At 39.4% G+C, this 16,361-nt stretch overlaps 4 protein-coding genes across 5 annotated transcripts; 2 read left to right on the forward strand and 2 right to left on the reverse strand.

Annotated features, from left to right (window-relative positions):
* Positions 1-318: 318 nt before the first annotated feature.
* Positions 319-4,403, reverse strand: cdk5rap3 (CDK5 regulatory subunit associated protein 3). Of its 2 annotated transcripts, none has more exons than XM_074663301.1 (14): positions 4,237-4,403; positions 3,910-3,955; positions 3,489-3,620; positions 3,242-3,342; positions 3,085-3,133; positions 2,816-2,994; positions 2,549-2,685; positions 2,247-2,391; positions 1,929-2,036; positions 1,740-1,824; positions 1,563-1,651; positions 1,027-1,232; positions 744-915; positions 319-502 (listed from the first exon to the last, which is right to left on the reverse strand). In XM_074663301.1, exons 1-14 carry the CDS (start codon positions 4,240-4,242, stop codon positions 437-439), a joined length of 1,521 nt encoding a protein of 506 aa, XP_074519402.1. In that variant the 5' UTR covers positions 4,243-4,403; the 3' UTR covers positions 319-436. The 2 variants fall into 2 exon arrangements, with proteins under 2 accessions (XP_074519402.1, XP_074519403.1); XM_074663302.1 differs by having other exon boundaries at positions 1,740-1,821; positions 4,237-4,402.
* A 992-nt stretch (positions 4,404-5,395) lies between these two features.
* Positions 5,396-10,556, forward strand: prr15lb (proline rich 15 like b). Its single transcript, XM_074662560.1, has 2 exons — positions 5,396-5,515; positions 9,779-10,556. Exon 2 carries the CDS (start codon positions 9,804-9,806, stop codon positions 10,140-10,142), a length of 339 nt encoding a protein of 112 aa, XP_074518661.1. The 5' UTR covers positions 5,396-5,515; positions 9,779-9,803; the 3' UTR covers positions 10,143-10,556.
* Positions 10,557-11,265: 709 nt separating this feature from the next.
* pnpo (pyridoxamine 5'-phosphate oxidase) lies at positions 11,266-13,679 on the reverse strand. The gene is made up of 7 exons (XM_074662559.1): positions 13,468-13,679; positions 13,018-13,142; positions 12,825-12,924; positions 12,677-12,730; positions 12,451-12,579; positions 12,305-12,375; positions 11,266-12,219 (listed from the first exon to the last, which is right to left on the reverse strand). The coding sequence occupies exons 1-7, from the start codon at positions 13,654-13,656 to the stop codon at positions 12,054-12,056; spliced, it is 834 nt and encodes a 277-aa protein (XP_074518660.1). The 5' UTR covers positions 13,657-13,679; the 3' UTR covers positions 11,266-12,053.
* A 555-nt stretch (positions 13,680-14,234) lies between these two features.
* mrpl10 (mitochondrial ribosomal protein L10) lies at positions 14,235-16,159 on the forward strand. Its single transcript, XM_074663463.1, has 5 exons — positions 14,235-14,323; positions 14,548-14,717; positions 15,023-15,187; positions 15,325-15,469; positions 15,602-16,159. Exons 1-5 carry the CDS (start codon positions 14,284-14,286, stop codon positions 15,838-15,840), a joined length of 759 nt encoding a protein of 252 aa, XP_074519564.1. The 5' UTR covers positions 14,235-14,283; the 3' UTR covers positions 15,841-16,159.
* Positions 16,160-16,361: the final 202 nt, after the last annotated feature.

Raw genomic sequence — 16,361 nt, forward strand, 5'->3', positions numbered from 1 at the left:
CTTTTTATCTCGAGATAAAACCACTAGTTTTCCAGTCAAATTTTAATGTTACCAGGTGTTTTGTGAGATCCTTGCTACTCCTGTGGACAAAACATGGCTGATTTTTCATCATAGTAAAATAATTTAACTTGTCCAAAAGTTCTCTGTGTAGAATTTGGCACCACAGACATTACATTATGTGAGTAAACAAAGTTATTCTAGTATAAGTTGAGGTAGTTAAAAAAGAAAAAGACATATAGTGGACATTTTGAGATTTATTAACGCCAAGCACCTGTGTAAATTATGTATAAACAAATACACACCTTTACTAAACATTTTTAGATGCTTAAAGTATCTTGCCCAGTTCTTATAAAAATGTCACACAAAATAGACATTTAATTAAATACCACTTTTATTTCTTTTGGATCATGAAAATAATTTTCCACCGTGAAGTTGGCTATATGTTAACTCCCATTAAGTTGACAGGTCTTTTGTGGTATTTCTTTGAAATGTCAGCTTCGATCTGCAAAGACAAACAACACCATATTAGAATCACTGGTAGTAATGACAATTTCAAGTAATAATAAGTGACACAGTATTCATATTCCTCTGGTACACCATGGTAGATATTATCATTACCACCTTATCTGCCTCATGTGCTCACTCTTAAGGTTAAGAAAAAGGTCTCGCAGTCTTTTCTTTTTGGTGAGCTGGAAAAATGCCAGCCCTGTTTACATAATGAAACAGAAATAGTAATCCAATACCAGTTTCTGGAGTTCCCGGGTGCATCCTGCCAGCAGGTCAACACGAGGCTCTAGTCTGCGCTGCTCCTCCAGAGCCTCCTGTCTTTTCTCAACCATTGTGACGCCTTTAAGGACCAGAATGTCTGCCTGCTTCATTTTCTGTCTGAGCACCTCAGACACACGTTCAACATACCTTCAAAAAGAAAACGATCATATCCATTCAGAACTACAACAAACATGTGAGAAAGAATGCTGTTTATGCAGACTGAAATAAATGTTTGAAGGGACTTTTCTTGCAGCATACCGAGGTGATGCCTGGATCATAAACAGGTGTTGCATCCGGAGAGAGGTGAGCCGTCCCAGGAGGTCCTGCACCACTGACAGCATCTCTCTGACATGTTCACGGGTTTGGTGTTGGATGACAGAGGGTGCCAGCTGGAACTGGCTCATGGCTACCACATCTCCCTCCTCTCCCATCTCAGAGACTCGGTGGGTTAGAAACACTTCCAGCTGAACAGACGTTTGCAAACAGTGTTACCAACCACCATTATAGAGTCTCTTTATTTTTTTCCAACACACCCACAGACTTCAATGTTTTTGAGAAACAGGTTTTAAATTAGCATATAAAACCTCTGTGCTTCCTAACTACAAGAAAATGGTTTACTGGACCCGCAACAATGGTTTTTGACCACTTGGGGGCAGTGAAAAACAACCTGTTAAAACTACCTGAGACAATAATGCAGAAAGTAAACAAAAATTGTTTGTCAATTTCACGCTTCTATTTGGAGTCTTTGTTTCTGGTCACACTGGATGATGTCACTTGATGACTGCAGTTTTTACCTCCATTAGCTCATCAACGAACTGGTTGCGTGACTGAGAGTTCTCCAGTATACTCAAAGCATCCTCCCCTCTTGCCACGCCCTCGGGACCTGCAGGATGACACACATATCTTCAGAGAAATTTGAACAGCTATGAAAGGTATTTTGATGAGCAAAGAGTGATTACAAAAATACTTACAGTCTGTTCCTGCATCTACTATTTCGATTTCTATAGGAGCTGGTTCACTGTCGCCCCAGTCAATGCCATCAGCAGCAGCATCCTGCTGGGGCAGACAGATGGGTAATGTTGAAATGTTTCTATGATAATGATTAAACTGTAAAAAAGTGATTGGTTAAAACGTGTACGATGTGAATGAAGGTCTGTCACCTCAGAGCTCGGCTCCAGACTGATGCCCCAGTCAATTCCATCTTCAGCAGTAATCCCAGAGTTCACAACCTGAGTCTCTGCTCCTTTGCCAAAATCACCCCAGTCGATCTAAAGCAGGTTTTAAAGACAATACAGAGAGAGTCAATAGTAAGAAAGAAGTATGAACTGACATTTAGTTGTAGTTCAGAAATGTCCCAAAACTTGAAAATATTTAGAGGCTTTAAAAACTTCAATATCGACAAATTTTAACTGAAACTATACAACACAATTTACAGATTTAGAAATCATCTTAAGCATCAGAGAAAAAGAAAAACTCACTGAATCCTCTGTGACTGCCTCAGGAGGCTCTTCCTCCACAACTGGCCTCTCAACAACGTCAGGTACTTTACCCGTTCTCCACTCATAAAACGTTGTGTTTCCTCTCTCCTGGACAAACCTCAACATGGGCAAGACTGATTCAGACCTACAAAACAAAAATACACTCAGTGGTATAGCAGTGACATCTGGTTTTCATGTTTACCAATACTGTTTTGATGGGATATTTACTGAAAGCCCAGCACTCTCATTTGCACCAGTCTATCCTGCCATCAATCATCAAAAATAAAGAGTTGTTCACTCACCACTCACATACAAAGTCTGTGAAGGCAGTATAAAGTTTGATTTGCTCCTCTAACTTTGCTGTATCCTTCCCAACTTCATCTAGAACTGCTGGTAAATCTTTCACCAGAGCCTGAAGCTCTCGAGGAACATTGTCCCCCTGTGAGAAAACAAATACTAAGTTTTAGAGCACGAGTCTGGACAGTATGTGTGTGTTAGCGGGAAGACATAGTTCTGAATACTTCTCAATTTTAGTGTATATTTGCTTTCCTCTGGTGTCTCAAACTTACCTTGATGCCGTACTGTTTGCAGGCAGCGTAGTAGCGCCCCCTCAGGTCTGTAGCTGAGCTCTGACACTCCACCTCCCGCCTGCTCAGCTCCTGCTGCAGCTGCTGAGCTTTAGCCAGCTGTTTCCTCAGAGCCGGGCCTTCATAGCTCACATTGCGGCTCAGTAGGCTGGAAAGCTCAGCTGAGAAAACAGAAAAGATTTTATTATTTGATATGTGCAATCATAAGGTCTGAATAGCTGGATGCTTGTTTCTACATCACACTTACTTACCCAAATAAATATTATCCACTTCATAAAGAGAAATGATCTCTTGCCAGTCCTATAAAACAAAAGAGAGAAACACATTTTGGATCCTCAATCTAGAATATTCCAGCAGTTTTGGAGCAGAGAAAAATGAGGCAAAGAGATCCTGTTTGAATCCTCTTACCTTCATCCTCTGAGATGAATATCTGCCAAAGATGTTCTTGGAAGAAGCTTCAGTTCCCTTCAGTATCTCCACTATCCTCAAGCAGTGAAAGTAGTGAATGTCTACAACAAAATAACAAAAATATCTTGGACATTTGTCGGCAAGAAACATGTGTTCATTTCAATTATCAAACTTGTGCCTCTGAAGTATCAGAGCTCAAATATGAAGATAAAATATGAGAGACAGTTTTGAACTTTCAGGGACCTACAGGAGCCAGAAAGAAGCTGTTTAATCTCCTCGTTCTCCGGCATGTCCTGGATAGCGGCGTTGATTTTCTCTCTGATAACTTTGATTTCATTCTGCCATTTCAGGTTACAGTGACGTCGATCCACAAGCCAGTCTGTAAAAACAGGACAATAATAGAGACTATAATCATACTAATACAAGTAATGTTTTGATAGTTTATTGTTATAGTAATCTGAGTATGGAAAAAAAAGCATTACATTCTTTTAATATTGACTGGGATGTTATTATTTTGGATGTTTTTATCTTTCATTGTACTCTTCTTAAATTGACTAGCTGGATAATTGATGTAACTGTGACATCTGGTGAATAATACGGAAACACATGCTCAGGTGCACAGATAAAAATAAGTAACAGCCTGTTTTGTTCACGTTTTGTTCACTTACCCAACAGCTTGCTGGTCTGTATGTCGATGGGAAGGTTTTGAATGTTCTGTTAAAAGGAGAAAACGTTTTAACATTAGTGTTTACCACTTTTATACATTGTGCAGGAGAAACACAGAAAGCGATGCAACGTGATCGTTTTAAAAACAGTTAGACGAAAACTATAGAAAGAAAAGGTGGGAAGATATAATTAAAAAACGATTGGATGGTAATGTTTTAACGGTAGTTTTCTATTTCAGTAAACTGGACTTTGACTATGTGACAGCTAGGTTGCTAATGCTAGCTCCATGCCGTTTTAAAGTCGAAACAGAGAGATTTTGTTAAACTCACCTCCATATTTTATTCCCTTTCAAAACAGAGCCACACTTGAAAGAGTTATACTCTCATTTTAATTCAATATTCCATGTTTTTATCCAGAATTACTGTCACCATCCGTAGCTCACTGTTTATGACACGTTAGAGGAAGGAGAGCCAATCAACGATGGTGGTGTACAGTCGTTGGACGCATTGACCAATGAGAGCTTACTATGCAAGCAGGCAGTTGATTGGTGGATGGTTGTAGTCCTGATTTCATGTAGTGTTTCAGTCTATCGATAGAGGGCGGTGTTATTCTATAACAGACTGTCTAAAGCTGCGTACAGTGAATTGAGAAGTATCTGTTTTTAAGGCTTCTGTTTAAAGATGACACACGGTATAAAATTAAAATTTAGAGATTACAGAATTTTTAACAGCGAACCTACATAAAACTACCCGTTTGGATTTTCTTTCAACAGAATAAGATTTATTACAAAGTATTTTTTGCATTACAAGGGATTTGCCTTGACGTATTGGTGCAAACAGTTAAAAAGTTAAATAATAATTTAAAAAAAAACATTAAGAATATAAAAACAGAAGTGTTTGTTTACAGAGTATGAATTGTTTTTCAAGAAATAAAGAAAAACATTGAACCAGAACTTAAAAATTGGCACATGACAACAATGACAATTAATCTCTGTATGCACAGCCTCAGCTCTACCTTTTTGAAGTGGCCTAATTTTAGTCATTTGAATATACACTAAACTTGCAAAGTGAGCTTCCATACTGCCTGAGATTTTACGTAACTCATGCAAAACATGAGGAGTGCTCACCTCTCTGATTGTCTCTCCAATTTAGAGAAATGACTCTGAGCAATATCAGGAAAGAAAAAAAACACAAAGCTTTCTTTATTTTGCGTCCAAATTCCACATTAAAGAAGTCTGGGTTTTAAAGAGGGGCTGATAAAAGGGGATTTATTTGCAGTTTCAGGTTCACATTAACTCTGAGGTCAGTAATCTTGATGTAGACGGGGCCTCACTGAACCACATGGTTGCAACATTAACTCAGTCATACAGCAGGCAGGGCAGGCTGAAGGTGTGTGTGTGTGTTTGAGGAGGGTGTGTGTCAAAGAGAGCAGAGGGGACAAGGTGAGGGAGAGAGAAAGAGAGGAAGAGAGATGCTGCACCTGTTCACGATCACCTGAGAAGACTAGAGAAGAAAAAGAAAGAGAGAAAAGAGGAAAGTGACTTTTTCAGCATGTTGGGAAAGTTTAACATTTGAGAGAATCTCCTTCATCTTTTTCATCATCAACACGGTAAGAAAACAGCTTAACACTAACGTTTGTCTGGAAGACAGGCTGCTGAAACTGCTCCTGTTGTTTTATAGTCCTGACAACAGAAAGCTCCTTCCCCTCAGGACACATCCAGTTAGAACAACAGGTCCGGTGTGTTGACTTCTTATGTAATTTATTGACTTTAGAGTGAAAATACCACAAATAGAAGCGAGACAGAGAAAAGGATGAAAACATTTTGACTCATTTTAATGTTTCTGCTTCCTTATTTCATAGTTTTTATTACCAAGCTACAACAAAAAATGATTAAATAAAAGCAGTTGTGATAATCAACTAAAAGAAACAAGTACGTAAGGATGAAAACACAAAATTTGATAATTCAATGACTTAAAACTTTTTTTATTCAAGCTGAAAAAAACATATATATATAATGACATTAGTTTTTTTTTTTTTATCTACAGAAAAATTGATGGCTGCTTCATCCTGTTATTTGAAAAGTCATAAACAGGTTCCTTGACCCAAACCCAAAAGAGTGCAAATGATCTTCATTAGCTGTAAAAGTTTTTGACTTAATGTGATGCACAAGGTTGTTTTATCATCATTTCTTTGGCTGTGAAATCAACATAAACTGTAAATTATTGTGAATTCATGTCACTGATGAGATAAAGTCATGATCATAATAATTTTTTCAGAGTATCTGATGTGGTTTTTCCATTTTAAGCATCCTAAAAGTCTAAGCAGAAAGTCAAATATGAGCTTTTAGTGACTTATATGCCCACAAGACTTAGGGTAGACCCTCTAAATGATTGGAATTAGCTTTATTTAAAACTTAAGAGCCATATCCCCCTGTGAACTCCTTCCTCTCTGTTATTACGGGTCATCGGTGAAGCTGGCACAGAGGAGGAAACCTGACCCGCTAAAGAACCTTCAGCTCTCCCTCTGAGGGCGGCACAGAGCGCTCTGCCCTCTCAGTCTGCCTCCACTCAAAGTCTCTGCTGCTGGTTAGTGATTTCTCCCAAAGTGTCCTCGGTGTTCCCTTCCTGCTGTGATCTGTGAAGCTCAGCCGCAATGAGCAGAACTGGGTATAGTAACTCATTAAAGAGAGAGCTATGGAGGGCCTCCTTTAAGTCAACAGAGCTTTTTGTCTCAAAGGTCACATCCAAATCAAACATGGAGAACTGAGAGAAATATGTGTGCATGTCATACCGCAAAGCAAGTTACTTAACAAGGTGTGAAAGTGCGACTCAGGCCTCGGTACTATGAGTCAACAGTGTAAAGGAAATGCTCTGTAAACATCGGGTACAGAAGAACCTGAACTTCCTTACAGACCAAACACAGATCCACAAAGATGAGGTGCAGTGATGTTTAAAGAATACCTGATCAGATTAAAGCCTTTGGATTGGATCGGATCTTAAAATCAGGTTGTTTTAAGGTAAAAACAGAGATTAAAACCTTTGATAAGATTGGTAATCCTAGTTTGTTTCTTACACTTTACAGAAGCAGGAAGTTAAAGCAGCCTTAGCAAAGTGTCTGCTAGTTGATAAGCCACAACAGTGCCCAGAATCCACTGTCAACCTATTCTTTCTTTGAAATTAGGAAAAAAAAGAAGTCCATAAGAACTTTAGGAGTCTGTAGCTTTCCTGAGCTTTTCTGGTCCTAATCTGATGAGTCCAAGTTTCATGGTTTTGGATCATGTCCTGTGATAAATAGCATGCTCCCAGAGCTGTAAGATGCACAAAAGACAAAAAATGAGACGATCTGAATTTCAACAAAATCTAATTTTATTATTTTTACAGGTAAAAACAAAAAACATTGTACATCCAAGGCCAAGATTTCCATTGGAGGGATCTCTTCCAGGTGTCTTCCACCAAATTCTTGGGGGTTTTGATTGATGAGAGGTTGTCATGGAGGGAGCATATTAAGCTCATTTATAACAAAGTGATGTCTATTGGCATCATCAGGAAAATTCATGATTTCATTATAAAGAATACTCTTTATACAATGTATTACAGTTTAACATACCACCTCTTCTAATTATTTATCTCCAGCTGCCCCTCTATTTAAAAAGCTGAACTTATTGTCCATTTATGATTCTTCAATCTTGTATATTTATTTATAAATACATTCATCAACCACGTTTGCTCCCAGAATCTTTTATGTTTTTTTTTTACAATTAACTCTCAGATTCATTCGCACAATACAAGATATGCCAACTTCATACTCTCTTATGCCGTACTTCTCAATGTCAGTTTTCCTTTACTTACAGAGCTTCATTAAATTGGAATTATCATTTAACAAAAACATCTACATCTCTGACCAATTTTAAGTTCAGACTAGAGTTGTATATAATCCATCAAGCTCCTAGAGCTTCTTTTTGTTCTCATTCATAATTCATTAATTTTTTGTTGTTGAATTATTTTGAGTTTATTTCATTGTATTGGATCTTATTTCTTTTTCTTCCTTTATTTTTTATTGTTAACGCTGTTTTGGGAGGTATCTTTGACAAGCCCACTTTGTTTTTTTTTATTTTATTTTATTTTTTTTTACCTCTCCTGCACTATCTTCTATTTTTTTCAATGCCAGTGTACTTGTTTCTAATTTATGGTGCAAAAAACCCCAAAAAACCTTAACTTTAAACTTGATATTCCTTTAACACATTACTGCCTGGATTAATTAATAGTCATAAAAATAGATTGTTTTTGTGTGTTTTTGCATTCCTACAGATGTTGAATTAGGTGGAGATTGTAAATGTGAGTACCATACACTCAATAGTTATAACCAAGTTATATTATCTGTAGATAAGCATGAGAATTTCATCCTCTGACCCATATATTGTGACATAGTGGATCTGATATGATCTTTGGTCTGTGTAGGATATGAATCAATAGGTAATAATGAGATACAAAGGTCATTTCAGCTGCATCAAGGAGTTAATGACATGATTTAACGTAGAGAAGTCACAGGTGTCTGAACCTCTGAACCTGTAAAAATTTGAATCGAATCCAAGCAAGGCTAATAAAGCAGAAAGGAACCAAATTCAAAAAAGCTCCTCATGTTTTGATCTGAAGCTTTATTTACAAGCATCAGAAATCTGTTCACTTCTTTCCTGAACCTTTGCACCTCTTGTATCGTGCCAGCGTGCAAACATCACATGCTTCATTCAGATAAGACTGAGTGTTCCTACAGAGGGCAGGGACTTTATTTGCATAGGTGCAACACGATAAAGTGACCACACCAAGGAAGGATTTCTTTGTTTCCCGTCAGGGCTCGTAAAACAGAGATTGAAATGTTTGATTTCCTAAGAAGATAAGATTTTATCAAATACCAACTGGATTTCATTTGCTTAAAGTTTGCACCAGCTCCCAAAACATCAGTGTTATAATAATTTGGGGATGTTTAATCCATTGGTGCATGATGACCTAGAAAGTGTTTGACGACACAACAGATAATGCTCTTTGCATACTGTAATCCCATTTCTTTCAGACGCTTCAGAGCAAACATTTACAGTCGGTGAGGACAACTGAGAGGTTAAAAGCTCTCACAGAGTCAACATGTGGCTTTAAGATCCCTTTACCAGACGCTCAGAGCGGGTTTTAGTGGATAATAAGTTTCACCAGGCTTGTTTTGTGCCTGATATTTGTAAAGAACAAAAGCTGCTGCATCAAAGAGTTAATGTATTCAATTATTGAGGAAGCTATGTTGGCATTATGCTCCGTAGCCAGGTGACCAGAGATAACAATAAGTGGGTGAAAGTAATAACCATAAATGTGAATCACTGCAGCTGAAAACATCTCTGATAACCTCGTTTTAGATGAAGACAGGAGAGTTTCATTCCTGCTCTTTTTTCATCACTCCAACGCTTTCTGACTTCATATCTGATCACAGGACAGGTGATACTGCTCAGGTGTTCAATAATTGATCAGCTGGGAGCAGAGTGTCAGGTGTCCTCCTCCATCAGGTTACAGATCCGGATCACAGAGATGAAACGAGCAGCTACTGCGACACCAGCCAAGTCAAATACATGTGAACTGTGCCCAAGATAAGAGGATCACAACAACCTGGTGATCAATAATAACAGAGAAGAAGACACCACCACAAACTCTAGAGAAGCTGTAGTGTGTTTTATTCTTTCTGCATGCTTGACAGGAAGAGAAAACCAAAATTGATCAAGAATAAATAATCCTGTACTTGTGTTTTATGTGTTTTTGGGGGCATCACGTGTAAATGTGAGTATCATCTTTGAAATCAGGCTCCACAGTCTTCACGTCCTGCTCTCTGTCTCCTCAGGTCAGCTCTCGTCTCTGTCGGTGCCATGGCTGACCCCAGCTGGTGGAAGCTGACCTTCTCCCGTAAGAAAAAGTCTGAACCCAAAGTTCTGTACGAGATCCCGGCTGATCACGGCAGCAACACGGGAAACAAAGAGCACCCGAGCAACAACAACCCCCCTGCAGACCACGTGGACAGCCAGTTCAACGCCAGGCTGGAGAAGATCGTGGATAAATCTGCCACCAAGGGCCGACATGTCAAAGTCTCCCACTCTGGACGCTTCAAGGAGAAGAAGAAGGTCCGGGCCACGCTGTCCGAGAACCCAAACCTGTTCTCAGAGCACAACCTCAGCGACGAGAACCATAAAAACAAGACTGAGAAATAAAAAAGCACATACTTGATCAGAAATGTGTCATATGTCACTTTTAAAGCTTTGAAAAGGCTGAAATGTTTGCAAGAAGAATCATGAGGCACTACATGTGCTGCAAGCTGGATAAACACTTGTCACCTGGCACCACACCCAGGTAGATACTGTTACCAGTGGACTCACGCCCAAACCAGCCACGGGTATCAGCAGAAAACCATTAAACAAAGTACTGGAGATCTTTTTCTTTATCTTTTCTGTATTTCTGTGCTCAAACTGCTGTTATTTGATCTGTAACACGACAAAACTTTCACCAAAAATAAAACATAGGGATGTTATAAATTATTTGTACTATTAAGGGTATAGATTTTTTTAAATTAAACTTTTTTTATGTCTAAAGAATCAATAAGAAGTGGAGAATATATGGTGCAACCAACCCCAGACAATTTTTATGCATTTTTACAACCAAAGCAGATAAAACTTGATTTTTAAGACTGTTTGAGATATTGTGCAGACTTTAAAGTAAAAAAACATGTTTGTAAAATCTTTTCTTGAATTCTACAGCAAAAAATGTTTTTGTTTGTAATAAATTTAACATGATGAGTTCACATGGGAGAGTGTGTGTGTGTTTGTGCAGACAGGTGCTCAGTCCGTATGTCTCCTTTATGTAAACAATTCACTTGATGATGGGAGCGACTGGGCCTGCGAGTTTTAGCTTCGGGTTACTGGGACCAGTTTGTGTTTTCACCTGAGCCTGTGTGTGCAGCTTTGTGTTGACATGGAGACAGAAAGCAGACACTGATACCTGAGACGGGGTGAGTGCTTCGACATTTTGTAATAACGCATTACATCAGACTGAGCGACGCGGGTCAGACGTTCAGGGACGGATCAGCTGGTGGGGATGTAGTCAGAGTGACAGAGTATTAATGTGTAACTCAGAAAGTTCACTCAGACAAAAGTAGGAGTATGAAAGCAGGAATTGTCTCCTGATGGTGTCTTAATATTTCCTAAAACCTGTCAAGAGAAGAAGCAACGTCTATCTCTGCCTCTTTACCTAAGCTTACTTCGTCTCTGGAGACCCTGTCGCCCCGTTTCTGTTCCTGATCCTGTGCATAAAGCATCGTGCTGCTGACACCTGCTGGACAAAGACACACAAAGCCCCACGTTACAAATTAAACTTTATTAATGGCTCTATTCCACATTTACTTCAAGTCAAAATATAACTCGTATTCATTTTATCAGTTTACAGTAAACAACAATCTCATTCTCAGATTTTACAACAGCACAGGTTTAACACACACACAGCATAGTTGGCACAAACACTCAGCTCTTTTAATCTCTGTGTTAAAAGGCAGGTAGACTCAGAGTCTGCACTTAAGACTGGAACAATCAGGACAGAGAGAAACACGGTCAGCTACAGTCGAATGAGAGGATGGTGAAACTGCTTTTTTATGGTTCCTAAATGAACCACATGAGGCTGCACTGAGGAGTGAGTTATGAAAAGTATCGTTAAGGAGTGGACAGTCAGTGGTACAGATTGTGCTTCTTTAGAATAAGACACAGTTTAATACTCTAAACGTTAACGCAGACACTGCAGAATAACCAGCCTCTCTGTGGATCATTGTTTGACAGAACCAGCTGGAGCTTGTTCTCCTGCGTTGGTCAGCAGCATCTTATGATTTATGAAATGTAAAGAAAGTGTAAAGTAAGTGCAACCAGGTTTAATCACACCTCTGAGAAACTCTGTTTGAACAGTGTGTGAGGGATGGAGGTTAACATCAAGTGTCTCCTGATGATCGGCTCGTTGATAGATCGTACACACACAGTAGCACCTTCTCAATCAAGCACAAAAACAGATGAGATGTTTTTTTTATCAACAATGATTGGATGAGATTTCCTTCCCTGTAGGTGAGTCTGTTGAGGTGTTCCCTCTCATGGAGACAGTCTCTGATAAATCCAGCCCCCCTCTGCAGCGTGCTCAAACTCCCCCAGCTCAGACTCGCCGTCCTTCTGTTTGGTGAAGACGATGCGGTCGTGGAGTCTGTTGGTCTGACCCTGCCAGAACTCAATCAGGTACGGCTTCAGGATGTAGCCTCCCCTGTTGATCAAGGAATATCTAATTCAACAAAAACCCTTAACCATTTGACTAACATTATGCCAAAAAGAAAAAAAAAACTCCTCACCAGTAGTCGGGCATTGGTACCTCTGTGTCTTTATATTTCTCCAACAGTTCTGCATTTTTCTGCCTCAGATACTAAAAGAAAAAGCAGAGTTATCTCTTTCGCCTTCATGTGTTTACTAAATCACAAAGAGCAGCTCAGATTCTTACATCTCTGTTAGGGACGGGAGTGCTCTGTCGGCTCACGACGGCTCCAATCTGACTGCTTTTTGGTCGGGAGTGGAAGTAATCACATGACTTCTGGAAGGGGATTCGCTCTACATTGCCTTCAATGCGGATCTGTCAATTCAAATTAAAGAAACTTATGATTAACAGCAGGAAAATGAAGGATTTCTATCAATAAAAAGCATTAAGTGAGACGAGAAGTGGTGCAAACCTGTCTGTTTAGAGGCTCCCAGTAGAAGACCAGACATGCGTATGGATTACTCTCCTGCAGAGAAAGAAGACAGTAAATTAACACCCATCTTTAAAACATTGGTTGACAGAAACTTTAAGGGTCACAATGAGACAGCAAACTTACTCACCAGCTCACCGCCTTTTCTGCTCTCATAGTTGGTAAAGAAACGGAAACCTTCATCGCTGTAGCCTTTCAGGAGCACCATACGTGCAGATGGGCGTCCATCTCTGCAAAAAGATGAGTGACATGGTTCGAATCAGGCTGAGGAAAACTGATAATGAGTCTGTTTTTTTATATAACACATGCTTTCTTTTACCTACTTTGTTGCAGTTGCAATACACATTGCATTCGCCTCTCCAACTTCAGGACACTTTGTGGCGTCATCAAACCAGTCTCCAAACTGTTTGATTGGGTCCAGAGAAACAAGCTGGCTCTCCTCAAAACACTGTAAACACACAGAAAACATAATACTTGAACAGTGCAGTGTCTTTTAATTACTTATCCCTTTTCTCAAAAAGGCTGCACATTCCAGAGGTCAAAGTCAAGGACTGCAACATCTGGGAGGTCTCAACAAGGAACTGCATCTTCCTCCACTTGCTTCATATATTCTGATACTTGCAACACAATTTGACTTTTAACACAAGTGCAACATTTAACATCATACTTTATCACTACAACCTTTCGGCTGCCGGGCATAACGGATATTAATGTGTAAACTCAAAGCACCACAGCCTCGAACAGGTTATTCAAGGACTCCTTCTGTCACTCACCTCCTCATCTCCCTTGTATTTCTTCCTCATATCGCTCAGGTCCATGGTTGTTTGGTCACTCGACGATTTACGGATGAGATTCAGAACAAAACCACGTCGTTTAACCCCTTTTAACGACACTTCAGACTGAGCATTCCTGCTAAATACACCAATATACTTCAATACACTCGTACTGAGTATGCGCCTCATGCTTGTCAAACTGACGCTGACGTCACCGCGTCCTCCCTTACGTAAAAAATTACGAAAGTGTTTTTGTAACTTTACTAAATATAAGAAGAGGGAAAAAACAATGATTTTTCAGTTAACTTAACAGATATTGATTTATGAATTATTTTTTGAATGGTTAGTTAAACAAAAATAAAAAACAATCAAACAGATCGACTTCTAAACGTCATGCTGCATTCACGGGAAATCATGGCGGCGGCAAGTCTCAACCGTCACTGAATAAATGGTGTATCATTACTTAGAGTGAATAAACTCTTCAACCAACTTAAAGACTCATTTTCTTGTTTTGTTTTATTATTATTTTGATACCTCTACTTTTGAAAGTCAACAATATTTTGATAAATAGCTGTTGAAGCTAACACGGTGAATTCGTCTAAAAAACCTCTGTACTTACAACAAAAATAGTTGCCTATCTTAAAGGAAGCTGTACGATTTTATGCGATCGAACTCATTTGAAGTGTTAATACATAAAAAGTTAGTCGACAAAATATCGTCTACCATTTATCTAGTAAGATATTTTTTCTCCCAGTATGTAAGTCAATGCAACACGATTGTTTACATCAGTTCCTGTAACGCTACTTCCTGTCAAATATGGCGGCGACCTTGTGCTTTAATTTTCTACCGAAGCAAGGTAAGTAGAGCAAATAAAGCATCTTAACATATATGTTTATTTTGTTATTTACTATATACTTTGATGTATATTCCCAAGAACGAGCTAAATGTAGTAATATTTGCGAAATTCTGGTTTAACGGCTGGTAGAGTTAGTCAGCAGCCGATAGCACCTAAGCTCCCTTTCATTTTCATCAACAGTCGGCATGATGCGAGTAACGTTACTTATTTCTTTTTCTTTTTAGGATGGCTTCCCTTGATACAGAGTGTCCGGCACGGCTCCAAGTCTGTGACTCGGCACAAAAGACCGATGCACATCCTGAAACAGAAGCTATTAGCTGTAACCGAGTACATTCCTCCTCCACGGGCTGCTCCTGCAGGTGCTTATCCATCCCAGTCCAAACGGGTCTTCGAGGTAACACTTATCCTCTCCATGATTCCATGATTAATCTCCATGTTATAAACTGTGTCTTGCGAAATGAAGTTCCACTAAGCAATGCAAATCAGCATTAGTGAGTGTCTTGAGCTGCACAATATTTATAGAGCACCTAAGCAGACAAGCATCCATGTATTTTACTGACTTTGTTTCCTCACAGTTAAAAATTAATTTCGTTTGTTTACTCGAGGTTTGTCTTTTTCCTTTTTACAAACACTGGTTTGTAGTTTTCTGGATTCATTCATTGTGTAAAGAGTGAGACAAACTCCCCCTTTCCTCTGCAGGATTCTCCTTTGATGAACATCATGAAGAGAGATTTAGACAAGATTTTCAAAGACTGTAAGATGATTGCTGTGCTACAAAACAACTCCAGCAATGCAGAAGACATGATGGTCCTAAAGAACAGACTTCATAAACATGACATTAGGGTCAGGTTCTTTACCAACCAGGTAAAGATATGTTTGTTTGTTTTTATGACAGTTTTCTCTCAAGAAAGTCAACCATGCAATTTAAGTCTTTTCCCCTTTTCAGGGTCATTTACATTTCTCTGAACCTCTAATGTGCTGCTTCGTTGTTTTTTATTCAGGTGATGCGGTCATACCTGAAGAACAGCCTTTACTGCAACATGGCTCCTCTGTTCATTGGTCCCACAGTTATGATTGTCAGCAGCGAGCCAAAAGTGAAGGAGATGCTGAAGATTCTGAGAGCCAGCCCACAGATGACACTCCTAGGTAAGTTCGACCTTTGTGGTGCAGAATCTTCAGATAGCAGATACAGACTTATAAGATAACTTTGAATATCTTAAAAAGTTTGATGTATGTGATGATGTGTGCAGTGCATACGCTTTCTCTTTGCTTCAACAGGGGCCTGTATAGAAAACTCCTTACTGAGCGTTCAGGGGGTGCAGAACTACTCCAAACTGCCGTCAGTGACAGTCGTACAGGGCGAGCTGGTGAGCGGACTTACGATGCTGACATCACGCACAGCCTCCATGCTGCAGCGTCACCCGGCTCACCTCTCTGCCCTGCTGCAGCAGTACGTCAAACAGCAGAGCTCAGACGCTGGTGCAGAGGGAGCTTCCAAAACAGAGGAAGCGACGTAGAGCTCCACAGGACCACTGAGACTGTTTCTGTGAAATCTGTTGCAGGGGACTTTGACTGGATGCATACTGCAGGATTAACTTTGTTTCTGGTAAATTTTGAAGATCAGAAGAAGCAAATCAGAGTGGAATGGGTCAGTGTGTGCAAAATTCAACTAAATCATCCACCTGAACTCCATCCACTGAAGCACTGATGCTGCCACGAGTAAAGGAGCCTGCATCCAAACCTCTTAATGGAACTCTTAGATCATCAATGAAGCAAGAACATCTTAATGTCCTAAGAATTTCTTTATTTAAGGATGTAGCCATGTGTTAATAAACTATGTAAACACAATCTGTTTCTCAGTTTTTTATTTGGTTGTATAACTAGCTGGATTAGTCAGAGAAGCATGTACTAACTGAAAGTGATTTCACCGTAATTGAAATCCACAAGAATCGACATTGAGCAACATCAGCAACGTCATGTAAACCACTCCGGCCAGTTAAAACACAAGTGGTCACAGATACTGTTTCGCTAATCTGCA

This window comes from Halichoeres trimaculatus, unplaced genomic scaffold, assembly GCF_033239565.1.
Source record: "Halichoeres trimaculatus isolate MK-OKI-2021-1 unplaced genomic scaffold, fHalTri1.1 fHalTri1_scaffold_23, whole genome shotgun sequence".
NCBI classification, from domain to species: Eukaryota; Metazoa; Chordata; class Actinopteri; order Labriformes; family Labridae; genus Halichoeres; species Halichoeres trimaculatus.

Bases quoted from the DNA above. Each gene is read 5' to 3' on its own strand.
- prr15lb (XM_074662560.1), top strand. From the start codon at position 9,804: ATGGCTGACCCCAGCTGGTGGAAGCTGACCTTCTCCCGTAAGAAAAAG.
- cdk5rap3 (XM_074663301.1), bottom strand. The intron at 3,134-3,241 runs GTAAGAGGATTC...TTTGTTTTATAG, and splicing joins ATTCATCTCAGAGGATGAAG to GACTGGCAAGAGATCATTTC. The intron at 503-743 runs GTATTGGATTAC...TTGTCTTTGCAG, and splicing joins CCCGGGAACTCCAGAAACTG to ATCGAAGCTGACATTTCAAA.
- mrpl10 (XM_074663463.1), top strand. From the start codon at position 14,284: ATGGCGGCGACCTTGTGCTTTAATTTTCTACCGAAGCAAG. The intron at 14,718-15,022 runs GTAACACTTATC...TTTCCTCTGCAG, and splicing joins AGTCCAAACGGGTCTTCGAG to GATTCTCCTTTGATGAACAT. The intron at 15,470-15,601 runs GTAAGTTCGACC...TTGCTTCAACAG, and splicing joins CCCACAGATGACACTCCTAG to GGGCCTGTATAGAAAACTCC.
- pnpo (XM_074662559.1), bottom strand. From the start codon at position 13,656: ATGAGGCGCATACTCAGTACGAGTGTATTGAAGTATATTGGTGTATTT. The intron at 12,925-13,017 runs GTAGGTAAAAGA...ATCTTTTTGCAG, and splicing joins TGTATTGCAACTGCAACAAA to AGATGGACGCCCATCTGCAC. The intron at 12,376-12,450 runs GTAAGAATCTGA...TTTTTCTTTTAG, and splicing joins CTCCCGTCCCTAACAGAGAT to TATCTGAGGCAGAAAAATGC.